The 20,587-nt window shown below is 51.1% G+C and overlaps 9 protein-coding genes across 9 annotated transcripts; 2 read left to right on the top strand and 7 right to left on the bottom strand.

Annotated features, from left to right (window-relative positions):
- Positions 1-121: 121 nt before the first annotated feature.
- On the bottom strand, positions 122-3,623 carry BJY04DRAFT_204889 (ribosomal protein S8e-domain-containing protein; the record flags this gene model as incomplete). Its single annotated transcript, XM_073713544.1, has 4 exons — positions 122-874; positions 944-1,217; positions 2,962-3,486; positions 3,550-3,623. 4 exons carry the CDS (start codon positions 3,621-3,623, stop codon positions 122-124), a joined length of 1,626 nt encoding a protein of 541 aa, XP_073576569.1.
- Positions 3,624-4,292: 669 nt separating this feature from the next.
- On the bottom strand, positions 4,293-5,221 carry BJY04DRAFT_76959 (DUF2470 domain-containing protein). The gene has a single exon (XM_073721036.1). It carries the CDS (start codon positions 5,043-5,045, stop codon positions 4,377-4,379), a length of 669 nt encoding a protein of 222 aa, XP_073576568.1. The 5' UTR covers positions 5,046-5,221; the 3' UTR covers positions 4,293-4,376.
- A 483-nt stretch (positions 5,222-5,704) lies between these two features.
- Positions 5,705-6,112, bottom strand: BJY04DRAFT_213505 (uncharacterized protein; the record flags this gene model as incomplete). The annotated part of the gene is made up of 1 exon (XM_073714910.1): positions 5,705-6,112. One exon carries the CDS (start codon positions 6,110-6,112, stop codon positions 5,705-5,707), a length of 408 nt encoding a protein of 135 aa, XP_073576567.1.
- A 1,163-nt stretch (positions 6,113-7,275) lies between these two features.
- BJY04DRAFT_76988 (uncharacterized protein) lies at positions 7,276-8,324 on the top strand. Its single transcript, XM_073721037.1, has 2 exons — positions 7,276-7,986; positions 8,048-8,324. The coding sequence occupies exons 1-2, from the start codon at positions 7,457-7,459 to the stop codon at positions 8,052-8,054; spliced, it is 537 nt and encodes a 178-aa protein (XP_073576566.1). The 5' UTR covers positions 7,276-7,456; the 3' UTR covers positions 8,055-8,324.
- Positions 8,325-8,447: 123 nt separating this feature from the next.
- On the bottom strand, positions 8,448-11,329 carry BJY04DRAFT_213503 (putative plasma membrane phosphate transporter Pho87; the record flags this gene model as incomplete). The annotated part of the gene is made up of 5 exons (XM_073714909.1): positions 8,448-8,593; positions 8,659-9,436; positions 9,482-9,826; positions 9,871-11,098; positions 11,247-11,329. 5 exons carry the CDS (start codon positions 11,327-11,329, stop codon positions 8,448-8,450), a joined length of 2,580 nt encoding a protein of 859 aa, XP_073576565.1.
- A 280-nt stretch (positions 11,330-11,609) lies between these two features.
- Positions 11,610-13,574, bottom strand: BJY04DRAFT_213502 (uncharacterized protein; the record flags this gene model as incomplete). The annotated part of the gene is made up of 2 exons (XM_073714908.1): positions 11,610-11,798; positions 12,933-13,574. 2 exons carry the CDS (start codon positions 13,572-13,574, stop codon positions 11,610-11,612), a joined length of 831 nt encoding a protein of 276 aa, XP_073576564.1.
- A 274-nt stretch (positions 13,575-13,848) lies between these two features.
- On the top strand, positions 13,849-14,757 carry BJY04DRAFT_213501 (uncharacterized protein; the record flags this gene model as incomplete). The annotated part of the gene is made up of 2 exons (XM_073714907.1): positions 13,849-14,238; positions 14,287-14,757. 2 exons carry the CDS (start codon positions 13,849-13,851, stop codon positions 14,755-14,757), a joined length of 861 nt encoding a protein of 286 aa, XP_073576563.1.
- Positions 14,758-16,331: 1,574 nt separating this feature from the next.
- BJY04DRAFT_178268 (mitochondrial 37S ribosomal protein uS7m) lies at positions 16,332-17,886 on the bottom strand. The gene is made up of 3 exons (XM_073709717.1): positions 17,446-17,886; positions 16,980-17,351; positions 16,332-16,897 (listed from the first exon to the last, which is right to left on the bottom strand). The coding sequence occupies exons 1-3, from the start codon at positions 17,743-17,745 to the stop codon at positions 16,466-16,468; spliced, it is 1,104 nt and encodes a 367-aa protein (XP_073576562.1). The 5' UTR covers positions 17,746-17,886; the 3' UTR covers positions 16,332-16,465.
- Positions 17,887-17,955: 69 nt separating this feature from the next.
- On the bottom strand, positions 17,956-20,300 carry BJY04DRAFT_178266 (Sodium/calcium exchanger protein-domain-containing protein). Its single transcript, XM_073709716.1, has 3 exons — positions 19,346-20,300; positions 18,450-19,294; positions 17,956-18,399 (listed from the first exon to the last, which is right to left on the bottom strand). The coding sequence occupies exons 1-3, from the start codon at positions 19,715-19,717 to the stop codon at positions 18,321-18,323; spliced, it is 1,296 nt and encodes a 431-aa protein (XP_073576561.1). The 5' UTR covers positions 19,718-20,300; the 3' UTR covers positions 17,956-18,320.
- Positions 20,301-20,587: the final 287 nt, after the last annotated feature.

The raw sequence follows: 20,587 nt of genomic DNA, 5'->3' as shown, positions 1-20,587 counted from the left end.
AAAAGGCTCAAATAGACAAGAAATAAAAATAATCAGCACATTATATGCTTTTGTTATAAGTAGAGCCGCCACTATCAATCCTCCAGGTTTATTTTCATTCTGATTGGAATTAACTAGACTGTCAGTCGTTAACCATCTCATTCTCATCGCCACCACCAACTTCCAAATCTAAATCCACCACCCAAGGCGCATTCAAACCCTGATACTGAACATTCACCACACTCGCATTAACAAACACCGTCTCTTCCCCCCGCCTCAACGGCTTCCCCGAACCCGACGTAAGATCCACATACGCACTGCGCTCCTCCATCACCGTCTCTCGATCCGCACGAATCTCTTCTACCCTTCTCAGCCTACTCCCACTGCCACTTCCAGCCACCCCATCCACAGAATCATCCCCCCACTCAGCCCGCCTAGCCCCATGCCCCTCATGGATATGCCCAAAGACATGCAACGCGGGCCTCGCCCTCTCCACCGCCCTCCTCAGATGCTTACAACCCACACTTTCGCCGCTCCCAACAACCTGGTCTAGAATCCCCATCGGCGGGCCATGCGTGAGCATGATATCCACACCGGGAAACGAAGGGACGACACTATTTGTGGTTCCAGCACTGACACTCCCCGGGGATATATCACCGGCGGGATTAAATCTGTCTTCTTTGCGCGGATACGCAAAGGCCCACGCGCAGAACTCCGGCGTGTACGGCGATGCGTAGACGGTGAACTTCGCGCCCGTGGAGGGGACGATGAACGTGCGGGTTTCTTCTTCCAAGTAGCGGATTCCGGCGTTCACGGCCGCGTGGGATGTGTAGAGGGCTTTGATGACTGCTGGGGACTCGAGGTTCTCTCCACTTTGCTGTTCCTGGCCTGAAGGCTTCCGAGGCAATCTCGCTAGATGGTCCTCTTTATTGGGTGCGCGGTACCGGTGCCGCAGCCACCCGACTCGGTTGTAGTAGCCCTCGTCGAGTGTGATGTCGTGGTTTCCTGCAATGACGATCTTGAGTTCGGCCGGGTGGCGCTTGAGCATCTCGAGGATGAGGGTGTGTTCGCTGTGTAGGCCGACTTTGGTGATGTCGCCGGCGTGGAGGAGGATTTGGGCGGGTGGAAGGGGGTGTCTGTAGGGTGTGTTGAAGGATGAGGGGGATGGGGGGAGGGTGTGGGTGTCTGAGATGAGGAGGAGGCGGGTTTTTGTTGTTTTGGGGGGCATGGTGTGGTTTCTGTTTCGCGATGGTGTTGGGAAGGTAGATAGGAAGGAATTGGTGAGCTGTGGAAGGAGAATCTGGTTGAGGTGAGTGGTAATGGTAAGATGAATGGTGAGGGGAAGACATATGATTTACTTATTGGGGTGCGGGGAGGGAATGGGGATGGATGCCTTGCAACTTTGCAAGGTATCCATTTTATACAATGGAGGGTTGATTACTCGGGGGAATGTGACACAACAGGAACTAGTCATTAGTTATGCATCTACCCTAGCTTATCTTTGTATACGATCTATAGAAATGCCCGAGCCCATCAAGTTCGCAATGAAGTATACAGATTCAGACCCCATACCTCAGCCACATCTCCGTCATCTACAATCATGCTCCTTTCGAGCTCCAACTCTAAGTTGATCCTTCCAAGTCCCGCCATTGGCACGGAGCAACTCACGAATCGCTGGGCACGACTCAGCCTCACAACGAGCTTGGCCCCAAGCTCGTCTCATCATAATCTGCATTTTCAAAAGAACAACAAAGTCAAACTCACCATGCCCCCCCTTCACATTCTTTCTATACAATCCCAACTAACGAACGGATGCTCCTAATCGTATAACACCGCATCCTGGAATGGCGCCATGTTCCCCTCCCTCCGCCCACGCACCAAATACCTCTCCCTAACGCTCTTCCTCCTCATCACCACCTACCTCCTGTTCACACGAATCGCCCACCTCACCCACTCCCACCTCTACGACCTCTCCTACGACTCCCTCTTCACCCACCAATACAACGTCTACATCCTCACCTCCTCCTGCGACCGCTTCGCCCCGGAAATAGTCTCCCAATTCTCATCCGACCCTGCATCCGTCTATCTCGTCCCCAACACCCACTCCATACCCGCCTGCGACACCCTCACAACCTCAAAGCAAGCCTCCGCCCAACTGCACACAGACACAACCACCCTCGAAGACAACGGCCGCACCGCCAGTGCCGACGACATCTACCGCCTCAAATACCTCACCGTGTTATCCCACTGCCAGGCATCCCCGAAATCAAAATGCTTGATCCTCGAAGACGACATAATATTCCTGCACGACCCGGCGCGCACCCGCAGCGTGCTGATCGAGAATACGCTGCCGCTGTTCAATGATGGGGAGCGGGATGCGTTTGACTGCACGAAGCGCGGGTTTGGGTGGCTGGGGACCTCGCATACGGGGATGGGCAGTCAGTGTCGGGTTTATAGTAGCTGGGCGGCGGAGTGTCTTCGGGGTTGTCTAGGGGGGCCGGAGGGCGGGGTGCAGGTTGATACGGGGTTGAGGAATTGTCAGGTGAGGTGTGGGTTGAAGCAGAAGAGGTTTTTGCTTGTTGTTCATGGGGGGTTGGGGAGTACGATGGGGAGGGAAGGGAAGAAGGAGAAGAGGGAGTGGGAGAAGGAGACGGAGAAGTTGGAATTGGGGGATGTGGGTTGCGATAGTTGAGGTGCTTAGTGATGATTACACAATTTATGCTACGCTACCATGGCTGTCTGTTGCAACTCTACGAGAAGAAATCGTACAAACACCGTAATTCATTATGAAGCTCAAGCTCATCTACATCTGGCAAGACCAGAAGATGCGTGCCAGTCAGGACCAGTAGTTGACGAAAATCTGTTGCTAACTCCGAGGGACCACCTTTTACATGACAATCAAAAAGGTTCAAGGCATTCACAAATAAATAAGAGGGAAATTTAATTTTTTGCGATATCTCTTCTCATTTACTCGCGCTTTACTTGCGGATCGCACGCTGGTAGAACGCAAGCTCGTCACCCTCCAAGATGTACCCATCAACACGACCGCTCTGGCCAGGGCGGGAAGCAATAACGGCGTAGAGACGGCCGGACTCGAACTGCTTCTCGATGGCGCCCTCGACCTTGCCAGACTCGGCGAAGCGAGCAGCCTGCTTCTTCACGACGCTGTTGCTCTTCTTCTCCTCGGTGGCCTCGGTCTTCTGCTGGCGTCTGCGGCCAAGGGGCTGGCCGTAGTGGGCCTCGTACCATTGACGGAAGGGAGCGGCATCGATCTGGACGACGGCGGACTTGGTCAGGGTGTTGGTGCGGACAAGCTCGTTGTTCGAGGGGTGGTAGGCGACAACGATGACACGGGTCTTGCGGGAAACTCCCTCGGAACCCCAGGAGAAGTTGCCGGACTCGAGGCGGAGAGCACGGAACTTCTGGTTGCCACCACGGGTGCGGACCAAGTGGATGCGCTTGGTACCGATACGGGTGTTGGCGGGCTGGCGACCCTTCTCGAACGCCCTGTGTTTGACAAGTCAATATCGGCCGAAAATGTCTTCCGTTTCTTCCGTTGCGCGAGCATACCTCTTCTTGCGGTAGTAGGCCCTCTTAGCACCGGTGGCCGAGCGCTTGTGGCGCGAGTCGCGTGAGATACCCATATTTGCGGTCGATGTGGGGGACTGTCAGGTAGGAGTATTAGCACGAGTTGAGTAGAAAAAGATGTGATCCAGTATTCGGTAGTCCTCAATTCTATCGTCGAGCAGGATATCGATGGCGTGTTGATTGTGTTGCACTTGCAATATTCGATTATTCGATTCGCAAAGCTCCGAATGTGTGTCGAAAAAAAAAAATCTCAATCACTCCAGACCAGCAATGACAGCAGCGATATCAATGCCCGTTCACTTCCACAATTGTTCCTCTTCTCTTCTCCCTCGTAGTCGATACCACTCGATAGTAACTGTTGACGAACGAACGATTGATTTTGATCGACTTCGAAGATGCACGACACCCGCTCGACGAGATAGAACCAACGGAAACCGAAAAAATAGAATCACAGTATTCGATAAAGAAGATGCTCACCTCTAATCCTGCAGCCTCTCACCAGGAACACAGCAAGGGTTGTCGTGGGTTGTCGAGGAGTTGAGTGCTTGTCGTCGGCGATCGTGGATTCCGTGTGTGGTCTTCGCTTGTCGAAGTTGCCCTATTTTCGTGGGCGCTAGCCGAGTGGAGCTAGTCTTCGGCCCCGTGACCTCGTCTACGCTTTGCTTTTCTGGGCTAGCCTGGCGCCTGAGAGATAAGGCATAAATTGATAAAGTCTGAAATACTTGCATTCCTCGGTAGGTATGTATGGCCTTGCTCCGGGTTGATTGTAGCCCTACCCCCTATAATTATGATATTATCTGTACAGTGTACTAGGTACTCTTCTCGTGGCCCCCCTCCTCCTTGCTCTTCACAAACGCATCAATTCTCTTCCAAGCCGGAAAACCCTCCACCCACCCCAGCACAATCCAAGTCCACCACAACCCCGAAAAAGCCTTCACCTGATGCTTCCTCAACCTCAACCAACCCAGCAGATAAAGCGCTTCAAAGCCGTGAATAACAAACAACACCCACCAAATTGTTGACCCCCACTTGGCACTGAACCCAGTAAACCCAGGGTACCGATCCAATCCCGCAGTTTCGTAGAGCAGAGAGCCAGGCTGGAAGTTCTGAGGACGCGCGTAGCCGACCAGAACGGCGAGACATAGTGCAAAGGGGATGTACTCGGTTGGCTTTGGTGGGAGGTACTCGGTGAGTACGGTGTCGGAGAGGTTCAGTCGGCTGAGGGACTCCTTGTGCATGGCGACAACGCGCGGGCGGGTTTCGGTAAACGAGGTGAGAGGCGGGTCGAAGGGGATTGTGTAGCGGGTGCCTTGTGCGGAGATGACCATGTCTGTTAAACGGAGGTCTTCGAGGGTTGGCTTTTCGGCGGCGCGAGGTGAGACGGCGCAGTAGGCGCGGAGGTAGAGGGACAGGGAACGGGCATGGTCATTGTTCATGTGTTTAATGATGAAGGCTTTGCGTGATGCATCGTCGGCCATCTTGGTGGATTCGGTGTTGTGAGGGCTGGGATTGAGAAGCTGAAAGGTACGAATGCTGGGAACACCGTGCTTATGGCTGAGGCAGCGAGGCTATCCATCCCGATTTCCGGGGTTGCACGAGTTATCTCCGTCGCCAGGGGCCGAGGTTTCTCCCATGTGCTCCACATTCTGCTACTGCCTACAACTATCTCTGATTTCTTACAGAACTGCCGACAATGACTTCAAGACATTAGAAATATATCGATTAACGCTTCTAGAAGATAACCAAAGCGATGCAAAACCGAACCAACCGAACAGCGATCAAAACATTAACTGCTGCAGATACTCCGATAAACAGAAGCATCACCTCGAGCGGAGAACCTCATAACTCGTTATAGACAGAATAAAGGAAGGAATGTCGTTAATTTGGAACACGGCGCACGTTTTCGATGTCGAGATCAAGTTCGAAGTCGATGTCGAAGTCGCTAAGCACTGTTGTTGTTGACGTTCGTTAACTCCTATTCACGATTGGCGGCAGTTCAATAAATCCACGGCAGCCACCATCACCACCATGATATAGAACCGCGGACCTTGAAGACTCTTGGCCCAAGATTATATACGCCTGGGGGGAGAGGGGAAGGGAAGAGGCAGGTATAAAACACTGCAATGGGGAGGGGCACTTACAGCAAAGCGAGCGTCAAATCACCGTGGATCCTCGCCTTCAGCTCAATCTCAATATCCAGATTGACATCGACCTTCAGCTTCAGGCCTTCCTCGTCATCGATGCCCTTCTTGTCCTTCGCTTGTGATATCTGGCCGCCGGTCCGAATGGGCGGTGCAGGGTCCTTGCTGCTTATTGACTGGCCCTGGCTCTTGTACGACTGCATTTGCTTTCCAGAGTCTTCGTCTTCGTCGGAGTAGTCATCTTCATCGGAGTAATCGTACTCATCGTCGTACTCATCATCATCATAATCGTCAGAGTAGTCATCTTCGGAGTCTTCCTGAGGAGGGCCCTGGCGCTGGGCGGATGGCTTCTGGTCGTCCTGGGGCTCCTCCTTGACCTTTTGTTGCTTCTCTGCGGTGGCCATTGTGGTTTATGAGTGTGTATATGAGAGGGAAAGAGTGAGTTGTGGAGGTGGAGGATAATCTGGAGAGGAGTGATGGCCGGGTGTTGGTATAGTAAGTGGTAGGTAAGTGAGGTGGTAGGGTGGAAGTCAGAAGAAAACCACCTAAGGATAATTAAAATGACATAAAAAACCCGCAAAGAACTAAGGAGGTATATGAACTAAAACAAAAATAGAAAAGTCGTCAGAGAAATACCCTGATGACTTCAGTGGTGTTTATCCTGATGGCAACACCCAGAGCCCAGGGCTACCAGCCAGATACGTCACAGGCCAGTATATTGGAGGAAAACTACCGAAGCGCACCACGACATCATCATCAGACACCGCCGATGCCTGCAAGTACAATAGCACAGTGCTTTAAACAATGCCGAGCCAGTCAGCCGATGACAGCATAACCTGATATCGTCATTTCTTACCCCGTAGGTTAAGTTAGGTCGAGGCTAAAGGGCTAGTGACGGCCGTTAGAGCCGTTATACCTCGCGGAGTAACCCCCCGGCCGAGTAGAACTGCAGAACACGCGTGTTAATTTCGCCGACCCAGGGAACAAGGATTTCAGATCTCGCTTGAAAAAATATGCAAAATAGGTACCGAAGGCCCCAAACGTGGTTTCTGGTGGCCAATTCCCAAGCTAAAATTAAATCCGAGCGTTGAACCAGGGACTGCACTGCAGTGGTTGCGACCCTCAAAAGCAGTAAGATGGAAACAGAACTGCATCCTGATTGGCCACGCATACATCGAGCGCCAACACAGCGCTAAACCAAGATTTGCAACGGCGCTGTCTCAGCACTCCAGTGAGATGCTGAGCTGTGGGTGACTTTTCCCCAGTTGGTTGAATTCGCTTCTGACTATCCCTGCACCGGTAGACGTCATATTTCTCGGCCGCCGCTCGCTGTCAAGCTCTGGAAGGCTGGGGAGGATTGCGTCGTGGAGGGGCCTCTTTCATCATAGGACCATAGGTAACCATCATACCTTCTCTTCCTAGCCAGTCGATTGCTTCGGAGCCCTCGAGCCGTGTCTGTGTGCCACACGGCCGGTCCTTTTCTCTGGTAGACAATGACGCTGTGCAGCTGTCGTGTGAAGTAATTCTTATTAACGTTTCTGGCTTGAGCTGCAGCAAAGGGGGTTATAAATAACATATTCCTGGATTGGACTGGGCTAACTCTCGTACATATCAATCACACTACTCTCTATCTGACACTACTACGTCTTTCCTACCTGGCTTAGCCTCTCTCAAGCCCTTTCCAAGTCTATTATATACCTCCCCAGCTCCCCCCCACAACTTGACTTTAATTTTACTTCTCTCTCATCATGGCCGACGACTCCAACCCTCAATCCCCCAACCCCAAGGAAGAGTCCTCAGACAACGAGTCCCCCAACCAACAACAACAACAACCCGCCCCAGAGCAAGACGCCTCCCCAGACACAAACAACAACAAGAACCGCGAGCAAGAGTCCAACGACTCCGCCGACGAAGAAGTCTCCCGCCCCGAACCCGAAATGGAGCAGCAGCCTCAGAAGCAACGCCGGCCCCGTCGCCAGCAGCGCCGCCCCCGCCGCGAACAACAAGGTGGTGATGGCGGTCCCCTCGGTGGTCTCGGCGGCGTCGACCAAGCCGGCGACCTCGTCCAGAACACAGCAGGGAATGCAGTGAATGGCGTCACGGGCAGCGCGGGCAAGGCTGTCGGTGGGATCCTGGGCGGTGGTAAACAGCAGGAGGAGGAAGGCGGCGGTGGTGGTAAGGGCAGTGATGAGCAGTTGCGTCTGAGGCTGGATTTGAATCTGGATATTGAGATTCAGCTTAAGGCGAAGATCCATGGTGATTTGACGCTGGGATTATTGTATGTTTAGGCTGATTCCTCTTATTCCTTCTCTGGGTAGATATGCTGACTGACTGATTAGGAATTAGTGAATGAGTTCGCTGCTGCTTTGCCCTTCGACTCGATGATGATGATGCATATGGATGCTACTCCGCCATACTATGCATGCATGCATGCGCTGGTGATATCAACCTCACCGTCTGATACGTGATGTCGTCTACGAATTTTGATTATACTTTCCTTTCGGTTGCTTGGTTACTTGGGTTGCTTGGTTATTTGCGGTGGTTTAGATTCGTCCTTCTCAAGCTAGCTTTATTTACCGCTTTAATCGGCGTGCTATTCTATCTTATGACTCTGCATTGCAAGCTTGTACTCTATCAAAATGATCCATCATTAATGACACGCAACTCATCCAGAAAAGACATCTCGGAAATCTAGATATGTACTCCAAAGCTATATACTCGGGAGAGAGAATATACTGTCTATAGACCAGCAACCCGCATCAAGCCATACCCAAGCGTGACGACAACAGCCCATGACATCAGACTGGCGGGGATGCCCCGCGTGAAAAAGTGTCGTACTTGCAGGTAGCGCTGCCCAGTCTGCGGCACCTCCGTCATAATCGCGGCTAAGAAACCGTTAGCATCACAACGTGACAATACTAGGCTGGAAAAGGGTAGAGGTGAAACATACTCATGTTTGGGAATCCACTGGTGGGCAGAGCCATGGCTACTGAGCACATGAGTGCGCTGGCCATCACCAGCAGGTTGGGATGTGGGTCATCCATCGCAACGCCGATCTGTCGAACCAGAGGGAGCATGATCAGCGCTGCAACAGTGTGCGAAATAAATGTCGCAACGACCAAAATAAGGGCCGAGAACACGATCAGGACTCCATAAAGGCTGAAATGTTCAACGCGGACTCGAATACCCTCCGCGATCGTGTGCAGCAGCCCTGACGATGTCACCGCTTTTCCAAGGCAAAGTCCACCAGCGGCCAGAATGATGATGGTCCACAGGAAATTGTTGAAATCTTCCTTATTTAAGATTCCGGTACCAAAGAACAGCACAATCGGGATGATCGCAATCACACCCATGTCTCCGAACACATGCTCGAGCTGATGACTGGCGCACCACAGAGCGATGGTGGTCAACGTCACGAAACTGATAAAGTATTGGATACCGGAGAATTTATCCTTCAGCGGTCGAATGGGCACAATAGTCGTGTCCCGGCCGGGTCGGAAGGTTACCAACAACAGCACCCAAATCAGCAGGAGAGAGATGATGCAAACAGGAAGCGAGATGAAGAACCATGTGCCCCAGCTGATGCTAGGATACATGTTCTGCAGGGCGATAATGTTCTGAGGCGAGGCGATGGGAGACGCGGCGCCGCCAACATTTGCAGCGAGCGCGATCCCTAGAACCAAAGCCTTGGCAAAGCTAGAATCTGGTGACAGATTTCGTAGTAGAGGCTATATTCAGTTAGCTAGGTACATAACAGTGAAGGAGATTCTGACCTGAATGATCGAATAGCAAAGAACCGGCGACGCAACGTTGCTAATCCACATGCTGAGGAACATGCTCACGAACATGTTCGTAAGTAGTACAACACGGTGGTTGGACCCGGCTTTACTCAGGACGAACAATGCCATGCGCCGGGCAATGTCGTACTTGGATAGTGCCGCGGCAATGGTAAATCCACCGAGAAGCAGCATGATCACCGGGGTCCACATGGCACCAAAAGCAACTGTTGTGGCTTCTTTCGGACCCAAGCGTTTGTATGGTTTTTCTTCGGACTTCATGATACCCAGAACAACGACAAGGAAGGGAATGAGCAGGGAGGTTACAAACAGTGGGATGACCTGGACGGTTAGCTATATCAAATGAGCTGAAACTTGACACTCACCTCAGTGGCCCACAACAAGCTGACAAAAACAAGCATTGCCAGGCAGTTCTGCTGCTCGGGCTTCTCCATGATCGGAATCGTAAGTAGCAGGGTAAAGACAAGCAGAACGATCACGAGTGTTCCAAAGTTTGCACTCCAAAGCCATGTCGGTGCACTAATCACTCCGAGGGGCGTCCGCAGCTCCTTGCTCGGAGCAGCCTGTTCGTCGCCCTGTCGGCGTGCCGTTGCAGGATCCGTATCTCCTCCAAGGAGTGTCCGACGGATACCGACATTGGCGGCTTGAGCCTTTCTCTCAATACCAATCATTTCTCTCCACACAGTATTCCTTTCCCATACAACGTGCTCCCTGAGGTGTAATCGGAGCTCTCGTTTGGCCAGAGATATATCGCCCGTGGTAATCAGATCGGCATATAGAGTCTCAATTTTGAAGATATAGCCCTCAACTCTATCCAGGGTGGAAGGTAAGAACGGGGAAGCGGGAGATACAGTGGAGTTCATGTACTCGCGGCGAAGGTTGCGGTCAATGATCTTGTCGTATTTCTTCAAAGCCTTCGAGAACCCAGTCTTATTGAGCTGAATATACGATTTGAGTCCGCAAAGAGAGACATAAACCGCAACGATCCGTTGCTTCAAGGACGAAGCCGAGTTGTACAGTTCAAGGAGGGTTGGATCGGTGAGCTGCTCAGCTTGCGTTCCGCGTCGACTAAACGATTGGCTCTGTAGGCCGTACCTCGAGTCTGTCCAGAACGAACTCCTCATATCATCGGTACGGTCATCATCGGAAGGACCGTAAGGAGCGCTATGCGAGTGACCCACAGAAGGACGTGCTGTTGAAAGACGCTCATCATCGCTATCATCCTCGTCGTCCGCGGCCGGCCCGCTCGCCAAGCTCGGACGGCGGTCGTGTTCCAAACCAAGGTCGGCCTGGTTGTCCGGTACAGAGCCTGTGCTCGTCCTTCTCGTCTTGGTCAGGCTCTCATGCATGGGGTTCATATCGGCACCGTCAGCTTTAGCTGTGTACTCCTCCGCATCTCTCATAACATCATCAACCTCCGCCAAGACTTCTGTTTCCTTTGCGCGATAGAAGGAGCATATCTTGTCCAGCTCTACATCAAGGGCCTGCTGGAATATCTTGTCCGCATTCGGAGCGCTGTCTAGTAGAGGAGCGGACTCGGCGTCGGTAGTCTGTTCACCTAGGCGATGGGACTGCTGTTCTAGAGAGTATATCCTAAAAAAGGTGCATGCGCATTAGCCGGAGTCAACCAGAACTGTATGACCGAGCACGGGACTGGCGTCGCACAACCGCGATCTGGAACCTATAGGGCGGGGCAGAAAAGGATAAGAGCGCAGAGGCCGCTCGATATTCTTGAACGTACAATTTCTTGAGGTTGCTATAAGCAATATAATACGCACTCCAGTCCGGCACAGCGTTGAACTGGATGCTGTGAGAGAACTTCATCTTGGTGGTTGTGTCGCGATCTTTTGGGGTTCTCGAACGAAGACGTAAAGCCTCTACCCAACAGCGAAACCTGAGTGATTTATCACGACTCCGAGTGGGGTGCTGCTGCGGTCGAGCGTCTCGTGGCCCAAGTTCGGTGGATAGACTGCGTGGGGGCTCTGAGGTGGTACGAGGTTGACCAGGATATTCGACGAGTTCGATGTCTTGGGGAAGGGCCGAGTTCACAGGATTGTTTTCAGTAGAGGCACTCGTCGCAAACGCGAAGCGTGCCGCTCTGTCTCTACCAGCATTCGACGACACGGTGTGCGGCGTGAAGACCTTCAATCACGGGCTTTTCGTGGTACCGTAGGTAGCGGCTCAGGTGGAGTTCGGTTGGCGTCCGTCGAGTCGCAGAAGAGGTGATTGAAAGCTTTAAGCTGAGTGCACCGACATAGGTGTGCGGTCGATGGGCTGACGGTCGTACAGAGACCTATAGAGGTAGCGTAGGCAGCATTGAGTCCGACTGTCTGACTGGAGTCGAGAAGCGAGGCGAGTGACCTTGGAAACTTGGCAGGCTTGAAGCTCTGAGTTTCTGCACCGCCCAGCAGCCTACCCATTTGGGATTAGTCCCAGCACATACTCCGACGGAGTATACACTTCTTCATCTCTAGCATCTTACGACAACAACGATATCATGGATTGGAAGACGATATGTCTGTTTGAGATGCTATGGCTCAGGTAAGGGGTCTAATAATAGCTAGCGGTGAGGAGAACAGCAAGACTACACTCCGTACTGTCGAGGGCAATCGCCTTTCTTCTGGAAGCTACTATCTCCTGCATGATGAAACTATGCAGCACGCTCTCTGCTGTGCTATGTGGTGTCCCTGGGTAAATGGCTGACTTTAATGGGAGATATAATCATGACGGATAGATTTCCAATCGTTAATGAATACTCTTGCCTTTTGCCTCCCACAGGTGCTGGCGTGGAGAGGTTGGGAATAGCACCTGAACGAACACTTGATGGTGAGGAAGAAGATTACCTCACCAGTATAGAAAAGGTATCGCACCTGAGTTTTGCGCATGTTCAAAAAGTCTGAGCAAGCTTGATACGCCAACCAGGGACCTTTCGTTTTTGGGAATCTCGAGGAAGACATTGCAGCGTAAGCCAACTCACATTTTACTGACATCTGTATTGACGGACCCCGACTGATCAGAACACAGCTCACGTGACATTGCTTTTGACGGACTAATTAGAACGCGTCGAGCCGGAATCGGGACTGGAATTGAGATCCCAAAACCAAAGCAGATCACGTGTCCATTTAAGGCTTACTTCGTGCGCAAATGATATAGATTCTAAGGGATAAATAGTTACTTAATCCTTACTAGTATATTCAAGAAATCAAACCTTAATTCTTTACTCGGCTCTTCCTTGATTTATTACTCAATGAACGGTCCGCTTTAAACCCACATTGTGCAAGCACCACATAAATAATGGTGGCACATTGGACAATGATCGGTGATACTAAGTACTTTAGGGCCATCGCCACAACAGCACTACAGAATGTACATAAGTAAGTATTATCAGACGTTTTCGAATGGAAATTGCAAGAGTACTGGCACTTACACAGGTCCACAAAGTTATGGATTCATCCTCACCTGACACATTTGCATATGCCGCTCGAGACGGTTTCTCCCGAGAGGAGGGGCCTTGGGGACGAGCTGGCTGCATTTTTGTCTCCTGCATTGTCTCTGTTCTGGTCTCCATTTCACTTCTAGGTTCGTTGTTTTCTCGTTGAACAAGGATGGCAGACATCCGGTTTAGGCCGGTGATGCTGTCTTCGAAGTGCATGTATATCTTTTGGACGACGGTTAAGGGGCTGCCCCTTACATCCATGTCTCTTGGTTCATCATCCTCCACCTCTTCATCGGAGTCAGTCAACATACTCGGTTCTTGCTCTTCTGACCTGTGAAATAAGAGTTCGAGGTCCCGAAACAATCGCTCGATCCTGGCCAATTGACGAGTGATCGGATTGCTAACAAGAGGATATCTCTCGAGTCGATCGCGCAGCGACGTCTGATCGTACTGGTTTTGAGCAGCACCGAAATCTTTTTCCCAAACCCTTAGACGCCCGAGCTCGTCTTGCCACGCCGAGAAAGGTAATCCAACCGCTAGACCCTCGTTTTGAGCATACTCAGATTCCAGTACATACTTGGCGTGGGCAAGAAACTGCGTCCAGCCAGCCACGGTCAAGATAGTGCTGTCCATGTTTTGGCTTGTCAGTTAGCCGTTAGACGACTTGACTTCTCTCTTCTCTCAATATGCAATGGAACACTGCAGGTTGCAAGTGTGAATAGAAATGTAGGTATCTAGTGGGCAGATCTGGAGGAAGTTGGGGAGGAGGTTGACATACCAGCCTTAGCTGACCTGTAAGGCTGGGGAGTTTGCGCAACACAACCCCGCAGTGAGACAGCTGGCAGCGACCTCGTAAGACTATCTCATCTATCGAGACGATGTAGATGAAAGAGAACATAAGCTCATCATGGAAACGGCAGGTGTTATACTAGCGACGATCCCCCTCATCATTACGGCGCTTGACAAGTATGTCGAAGTGCTTGATACGATACATTTGTTCCGCACAGAAAGATATCGTCGATATCTTGAGAGATTCTCTACCCTCCTAGCAGCGCAACAGGCCTCCCTAATAAACTCTAATGAACTTGCTCTCGGAATCGAGATCAGTGATGAGAAGATTACTCACTTCTTGAGCGGTCCCAGCGGTATAGACACTATGTGCAATGATCCAGCTCTGCGACCTAAGCTGCAGGCAGTATTGGGTCGTGATTACGGTACATTCGCAAGAGTCATGGAGGACGCCAGGCATCTCTTGCAAGAGATCAACCGCAGGCTGAAAGAAGAAGTCCCAATTCCCGTAAGTTGGCCGACACAATCATTTAGTACGTTGCTGACCTTCGTTTAGCCTGCTTCGGCCCAGATCAGCGCGATGCGAGAGATCCGAAAGGCTAAGAACATACTCTCAAAGAGGAAATATGATCAGCTGTTTGGAGATCTGGACACTTCAATCAATCTGCTCAAAAGTCTTGCTGATCAGTCCAAGAATCGTCAAATAGTGGCTTCAATGGCACAGCGACGTGGAATTATACGCCCTTTAGCTGCAAGCATCCATAAAGCACTTCTCCGAGAGGCGTGCTGGGGCTGTTCTTGCCGCGATAAACATTCCGTCCTGTTGATGATGGATTTGAATTTCGAGGCAAAAGGCATGTCCGAGGTTGTGTTTAGAATAGCACTCGCGACGGTGGATGACCCAGTCCGCCCTCTCTACCATTGGCAGGAAATCGAAATTGAACCGTCCCGAAGACCAGCAGGAAGTGTTCAGATTTTGCAAATGTGTTCTACACTGGCTGCAATGAGCGTGATGGGTGGCGACTGAAAGATAATTGGCAGTCTTCCGGAAGGAGAATACCAACATCAAGTGTTCTTCGCAAAGCAAAACATATCAAACATTGAATCTCAGTCCTTGGAACATATGCTTATGTCGTCGACACCAGCACCATGGATTCCAGGGTTCTAATTTCGGAAGAAGGACCGCCTTCAACTTGCAGTGAGATTAGCAAGGAGCGTCCTCGATTTCCAAGGAAACTGGTTGCGAGAACATTGGCGCACTCGTGATATCGTGTTTCCAACAGACGGAGGGAAGAGTGATCTCCAAGCCCAAGCCTCAAAAAACCCATACTTGGCATGGAATCTCTCCAGCGAGCATACCGCAGGCTCGGCTCTATCCTCAGTCATTCCAAGCCAAGTCCTCTTTCCCTTAGCCCTGGCCTTGATAGAGTTGTCTCTGTGTCGCCCCATTTCTGCTCTTCAGATTCCAGAGGACCAAAATCCCGAGGAGGGTGTGTCGTTGCTCAAGACAGCAAGACGCTGTGTAGATGGCGTTTGTGGTGAGAGTGGAGAGAGGTACGGAACTGCAGTTCGACGATGCCTGTACTGGTCAGAGACCCCAACGACTGATCCTGATGACGGGACCTTCCGAGCCGCCTTCCATCGACTGGTTGCCACTCCTCTCCTGGACACTTTGAAAGAGTTTGGATGCAGCTAGTCGTCCGCGTGAGCGAGTAAATCATCTTGCAGGAAATGTGATATCGGGTAGACTGCATATAAATCCGCAAGATCTCTTGGTTCAGGCGCTATAACAATTGAACTGAAATGCTCTTCAAGCTTCTTTCGTCTCTTAAAGGACTCGTAGATTGATTGACCGTCATCTCTTCCGAGAGCATCATTATCAGGATCAAGAACCCCCAATTTACTGGGCCCTTGTTACCTCCACGCAGGTCATACAAATGACTATTCTTTGGAGTTAACGAAAACCACAGAACGAAAATCGAACTCAGCTCAGGGGTGCTCAGACACAGCAGACTCACCTTGATGAATTACCAAAGTTTACGCTACTCCCGAATGCACATCATTCTCGGTCATCTGCGGGCGCTCATTTAGAATTCGTGAGGCATACGCAAGAAGCTGCAGGTCATACGTGAGAGAATGTTGTGGAAAAAGAAATTAATTTCAGGCGAAACACCGATCTGACGAGCCAGGCACGTAACTAAGAAGAGTAGAGTGCGTTCGAGTGGTATGTATTGCTTTTGGGCCATTTGATGGGATAGGTACAACCCATTGAGTAGGCACATACCTCCTTCCCAAGGAACCGATACATAGCTGCCCCATCACCATCATTCTATCTGGAATTAGTAGATATTGATTAGACTGGAAACTGAAAGTGGTGCTCATAGATGACTATGCATATCCGGAGTCACTTGTAGAGGGTTTCGGGGGTACCGAATATATATATCTCTTTTCATGATGGGAGTGGGTAGGAGTAACTAGCGGGATAATCAACATGGACGGCGGATTTAATAACTTATATTTGGGGAAATGAGGTCGAAGGTTAGGGTTTCTCTGGTCTACTAAAATTGCATATACGCGAGGACGGGATAGATAGATTTACATCTTCTCAAAAACAGCCACGGGGGAACGGATAGATCCTTGATGAAACGAAGACAAGAAACACCCATTTCTAGATACCATGATATAAATACACTATACAAACAACAAGATCCCGCCCCAATAAAGGATCTGCATGTCTACCTCTTCTTAAACCCCGTAACCATCAAACTCACCCGATTCGTCAAACCAGCCCTATGCAGCGCCTCCTTCTTCTCCCAAACACCACTCCGTCCCTCCGCAACAGCCACAAGCTCGTTCGCGACTCTCGCCGCAAACTTCGTGTCGCGCCGCTTATCACTCGCGTCGATGATCCACCGGATCGCAGTGCGTCTTCGCTGCCGCTCATACAGCGGCGTAGGCACTTGCAGACTGGCACCACCACCGGCCTGGCCCTTGACTTGCTTGATTTTGAGGAGCGGCGAGACGGAGTCGACGATTGCGGTTAGGTAAGCGATGGGGTTGAGGGGGAGCTGTGGGGGTGGGAGTGTGCCGGGTTGCAGGCGGCGTTTGGGGTTTGTTTCTTTCGGGGGTGGGGAGGAGCGGAGGTGGTCGAGGATTTGGGACATGTTCTGTTGTCACAGATATCATTAGCCACCCACAGCTCAAAAATCCCTTTTCCAAAGGGTAGATTTAGGGACGGCGGGGGACTACCTTCTGAGCAATCGCCAACTTGCCATCCCGCATCATCAGCTTCGTAAACTGCTCCAGCAACGGCTCATACCGAGTCCTGTAGTTCTCGGATTTAGGCAGAGTCTCCGGCGCCGGAAACTTCAGGCCGGGGTCGAGGTCTGGTTGGGTGAGACCCTCTGCGTGCTGCGTTGCCTGCTCAATCATACTCTGGACGAGGGCCGCGGAGACGGCGTCGCTGGCTGGATCGCCCTCGGGTAGGTTCTGGCTTTGGGATTCGAGTTGTCCGAGACGAGACGAGGTTGAGAATGAGCGGGAGCTGGCCGGGCCCTTTTTGACTTGGTTCTGGAAGACCTTCGGGGCGTGCTTCTGGGCTTCTTTGTCGCGGGAGAGGATCTGGGGGTAATTTGAGTTAGCCATTTCCCACGCTCGCTCTTAGAGCAGCCCATTCGAAGATAGACTGCAGAGCTAGAAAGATTTGAAAATATACCTCAGAAACAGGCGTTCCCTGCTCCAACTCCGGACTGCTCGGCGCGCCATCACACCACTTCTCCTTATCCATGATCTTATTGATCTCTCTCGCCTCCTCGCTAACATGAGGCAGAGGCTCCGCGGCGTGCTTCTCCTCTTCCAGCTTCTTCTTCTCGTCGGAGGAGTTCCATCGTCGCTGAATATGGATTGAGGGCTGTGCGGCGACGGTGCGGACCGGTAGAGATGTGAGGGAGTGGCGGGGGGCAGTGGTCTGGCGGAGGGCCGACTTTGCGGCAAGCAGGTTAATTCGTGGAGGCATTTTGAATGTGAATTGAGTCCCGGGATATTGTTGGGCTCAGATTGTGATTGAATTGGACGTAGATAGGTCGTCTCGAATTGACGATGGTCCAACTTTCGGCGAACGTTTTTCCTTCGCTCGGGAGTGGCTTAGTCATCTGCTGCACAACTCTGGCGCAGCGCCAAGATATATGCGTAAATGTGAAATCATTCGATCTACAAGATTTGTATCGTTTGTTTGATCTCATAGAAGTGGGATAAAGCATTACAGCACTCGATTTGCAAATAAATAATCATACAGAGGACCAGTAACTGATATCAAAATCGACAGAAGCCCAACCGGTGTAAACCTTGACCTTTTCCGGTGCAAACAAGCATAATAAATCAAGAGAAAAGAAGCGAAGTAGCAGCTGTACATGGAACTGACCTGCAGTGCTAAAAAGCCTGATTAAGGTTTATAAAGAGAGAGGAAATGAGATAAGACAACAGAGAGTGTGGTAGATCTATAGAGACCGGGCTAGAGCACTATCAAGCGCTGATAGCTGATATGAAAAATAAAGAAATGATCGTATGATGGGGGAGATTTTCGAGAAACGCTCAGTTCACAGCGTGGAAAAGAGCATCCTCATCGACGGAGTCAGGGTATACGTAGAACGCAAGTGCGAGAATCAAGTACCTATAAAATATGAGCGGATGAATTCGGGTAATGAGCGAATGAAAACTTACATTCCCAAGCAAAGACAGCCTTCAAGGTAGTTGGATTTCCCATCCTGGATCAGGAAAGTCACAACTAATCCTGAGATGAAGAAAGCCACGGTTTCGAAGATGTGGAAGTGCAGAGTCATGTCCACGTTCATGATCCATCCGAGAATAACCAGAGCAGGAGTAACGAACAGAGCAATCTGGAGACTGCTTCCGATAGCAACACCAATAGCAAGATCCATCTTTCCCTTGTAGGCGACAACAACGGCTGTCACATGCTCCGCAGCATTTCCGACAATAGGGATCAGAACCAGACCGATGAAGGTACGGCTCATGCCGGTCTTCTCGACGATGCTGTCGATACTACCCACCAGGTAATCGGCACAGATGGCTACGAGAACAGTAACGGCGATCAAAGCGATTGTGGCGGCCACGGGGCTAAGGATGTGCTCCTCCTCGTGCTCCGGCTCTCCTGCAGACTCGGGGTCTCCGGAGGTCTCGTTGTTGACCTCCTCAAAGAGATGCGCATGCGATCTGAGCTGGAAGAAGAGATAGATGACGTAGAGGACGAGGAGAATGATGGCCGTCCAATGAGACAGGAAAAGAATGTTCTCTAGCTTATGGCTGGTATCTTTTGCGGAGGATAGCGAGGCGTATAGAGTGGCGGGGATGATCAGCGAAGCGGAGGAAACGGTCATCAGGGACGACATGGTCGAGGCAACGGTGGTGTTGAATGACTGCTCGGGGTACCGGATACCACCAACCAAGAAGCAGCAGCCCAGGACGAGGAGGATGTTCGAGAGAATACTTCCGAGCATAGACGCCTGCACAACACGAATCTGTCTATCTTTGAGCGCAATGATACTGACCTATCAACCAACCCGTTAGCTATAGCCACCAGAGACACAAGAAATACATACAATCAACTCAACCGCATTTCCAAAAGTCGCATTCATCAATCCACCCAGCGCCTGCCCCATTGTCGCAGCCAACTCCTCCGTCGCAAAACTCAACAGCGAAGCAAGCGGCACAATAGCCAGAAAGTTCAGGGTGAAAACCACCGTGCTATCCCAGTGGAGCGCACCAGCAACAATACCCAGCGGAACGAACACAAGAAGCAGGTTGACATAGTCCTTGGATAGAGTAGCCCAGGTCAAGCGCACCGCATGGGCTGGGTAATTTGACCAGTGGTGCTCGCGCTTGTGCTGGAGGGAGTTGCGACGAGAGTCGCCAATGAGAGCCTCTCTCTCATCCGACTCTTGATAGCCATTGGTAGTTGGTAGACCGGACATTCTGCGTGTAGGACCCCAGCTGTGTCGTCGGAAACTAGAAAAGATACTTCTAGATGCTAGTATGGCGCGGTGTTAGCTCACGGCGGGCCTTGGGATTGAAGTACAGGGAGGCAAGTAGGTGTGTATCTGGGCATTAAATATAGAACTGTAGAGTTCTTTATGGAAGATATAAGATAGACACAGCCAAGTAGAAGAAAAAAAAGTGGTGTGATGGAAAGGAGAGTGTGAGCCCGAGAGAACACTGAAAGAAACCAGCAGTGACTGTGGACACTGAAAGACAGAAAGAGGAGAAGATATGAAACTGGGCGTAGAGATGATGAAAGAGGGGAAACTCAAGACCGGAACAATCCAGAGCCAGAGGTTGATTGTTTGGTTGAAGGTCAAGGTAAAAGGTTGAGGGAAGTAGAGATCACCTACACATTGGGGGAAAAGGCAGGCAGGTGACGGCTCAAAGGTGGATCGGAATTCGACAGCAATAAGTAAAAACTAGAGGACTTAGTGTTTCTTGGAGAATCGGAGAACAAGAGTTGTTTGCGGTAGCACAGGGAGGGAATTTAATCATCCTGCTCAGGGTCCTTGAATGTGGCTGGATGGAGTTGGCCTGCTTTGACTTCATCATCGATGCTGCCGACTGTTGATTGGCGGCTGCCAGAAAGCTAACCGCAGCACAGCCTCAGTGGAGATCCATCGCACCTCCTCTTTTTCATCTCGGCACCACGCGGATCCTGTTGGAACTTGGAAACTTGAAAACCCTGACTGTTTCAACCGCCCAATTCTTTGACTAGCAGAGCAACAGCAGTCACAGCATATTCTAGTTAGCTGTTATTATCAAAACCATCATGAACCGTCTCAACATGAACAATCCCATCT

This window comes from Aspergillus karnatakaensis, assembly GCF_047715665.1.
Source record: "Aspergillus karnatakaensis strain CBS 102800 unplaced genomic scaffold BJY04scaffold_3, whole genome shotgun sequence".
NCBI lineage: Eukaryota > Fungi > Ascomycota > Eurotiomycetes > Eurotiales > Aspergillaceae > Aspergillus > Aspergillus karnatakaensis.
Note: the sequence above shows the minus strand (reverse complement) of the source record. Positions and strands in the feature narration are given on the sequence as shown.

What these genes read in the sequence shown, in the direction of transcription:
- BJY04DRAFT_76959 (XM_073721036.1), bottom strand. Translation starts at nt 5,045, where the DNA reads ATGGCCGACGATGCATCACGCAAAGCCTTCATCATTAAACACATGAAC.
- BJY04DRAFT_76988 (XM_073721037.1), top strand. Translation starts at nt 7,457, where the DNA reads ATGGCCGACGACTCCAACCCTCAATCCCCCAACCCCAAGGAAGAGTCC.
- BJY04DRAFT_178268 (XM_073709717.1), bottom strand. Translation starts at nt 17,745, where the DNA reads ATGCCTCCACGAATTAACCTGCTTGCCGCAAAGTCGGCCCTCCGCCAG. An exon ending in AGGGAACGCCTGTTTCTGAG is followed by an intron (nt 17,352 to 17,445) that starts GTATATTTTCAA and finishes AATTACCCCCAG; the next exon opens with ATCCTCTCCCGCGACAAAGA. An exon ending in AGTTGGCGATTGCTCAGAAG is followed by an intron (nt 16,898 to 16,979) that starts GTAGTCCCCCGC and finishes CTGTGACAACAG; the next exon opens with AACATGTCCCAAATCCTCGA.
- BJY04DRAFT_178266 (XM_073709716.1), bottom strand. Translation starts at nt 19,717, where the DNA reads ATGTCCGGTCTACCAACTACCAATGGCTATCAAGAGTCGGATGAGAGA. An exon ending in GAAATGCGGTTGAGTTGATT is followed by an intron (nt 19,295 to 19,345) that starts GTATGTATTTCT and finishes GTTGGTTGATAG; the next exon opens with GTCAGTATCATTGCGCTCAA. An exon ending in GGCTGTCTTTGCTTGGGAAT is followed by an intron (nt 18,400 to 18,449) that starts GTAAGTTTTCAT and finishes CATATTTTATAG; the next exon opens with GTACTTGATTCTCGCACTTG.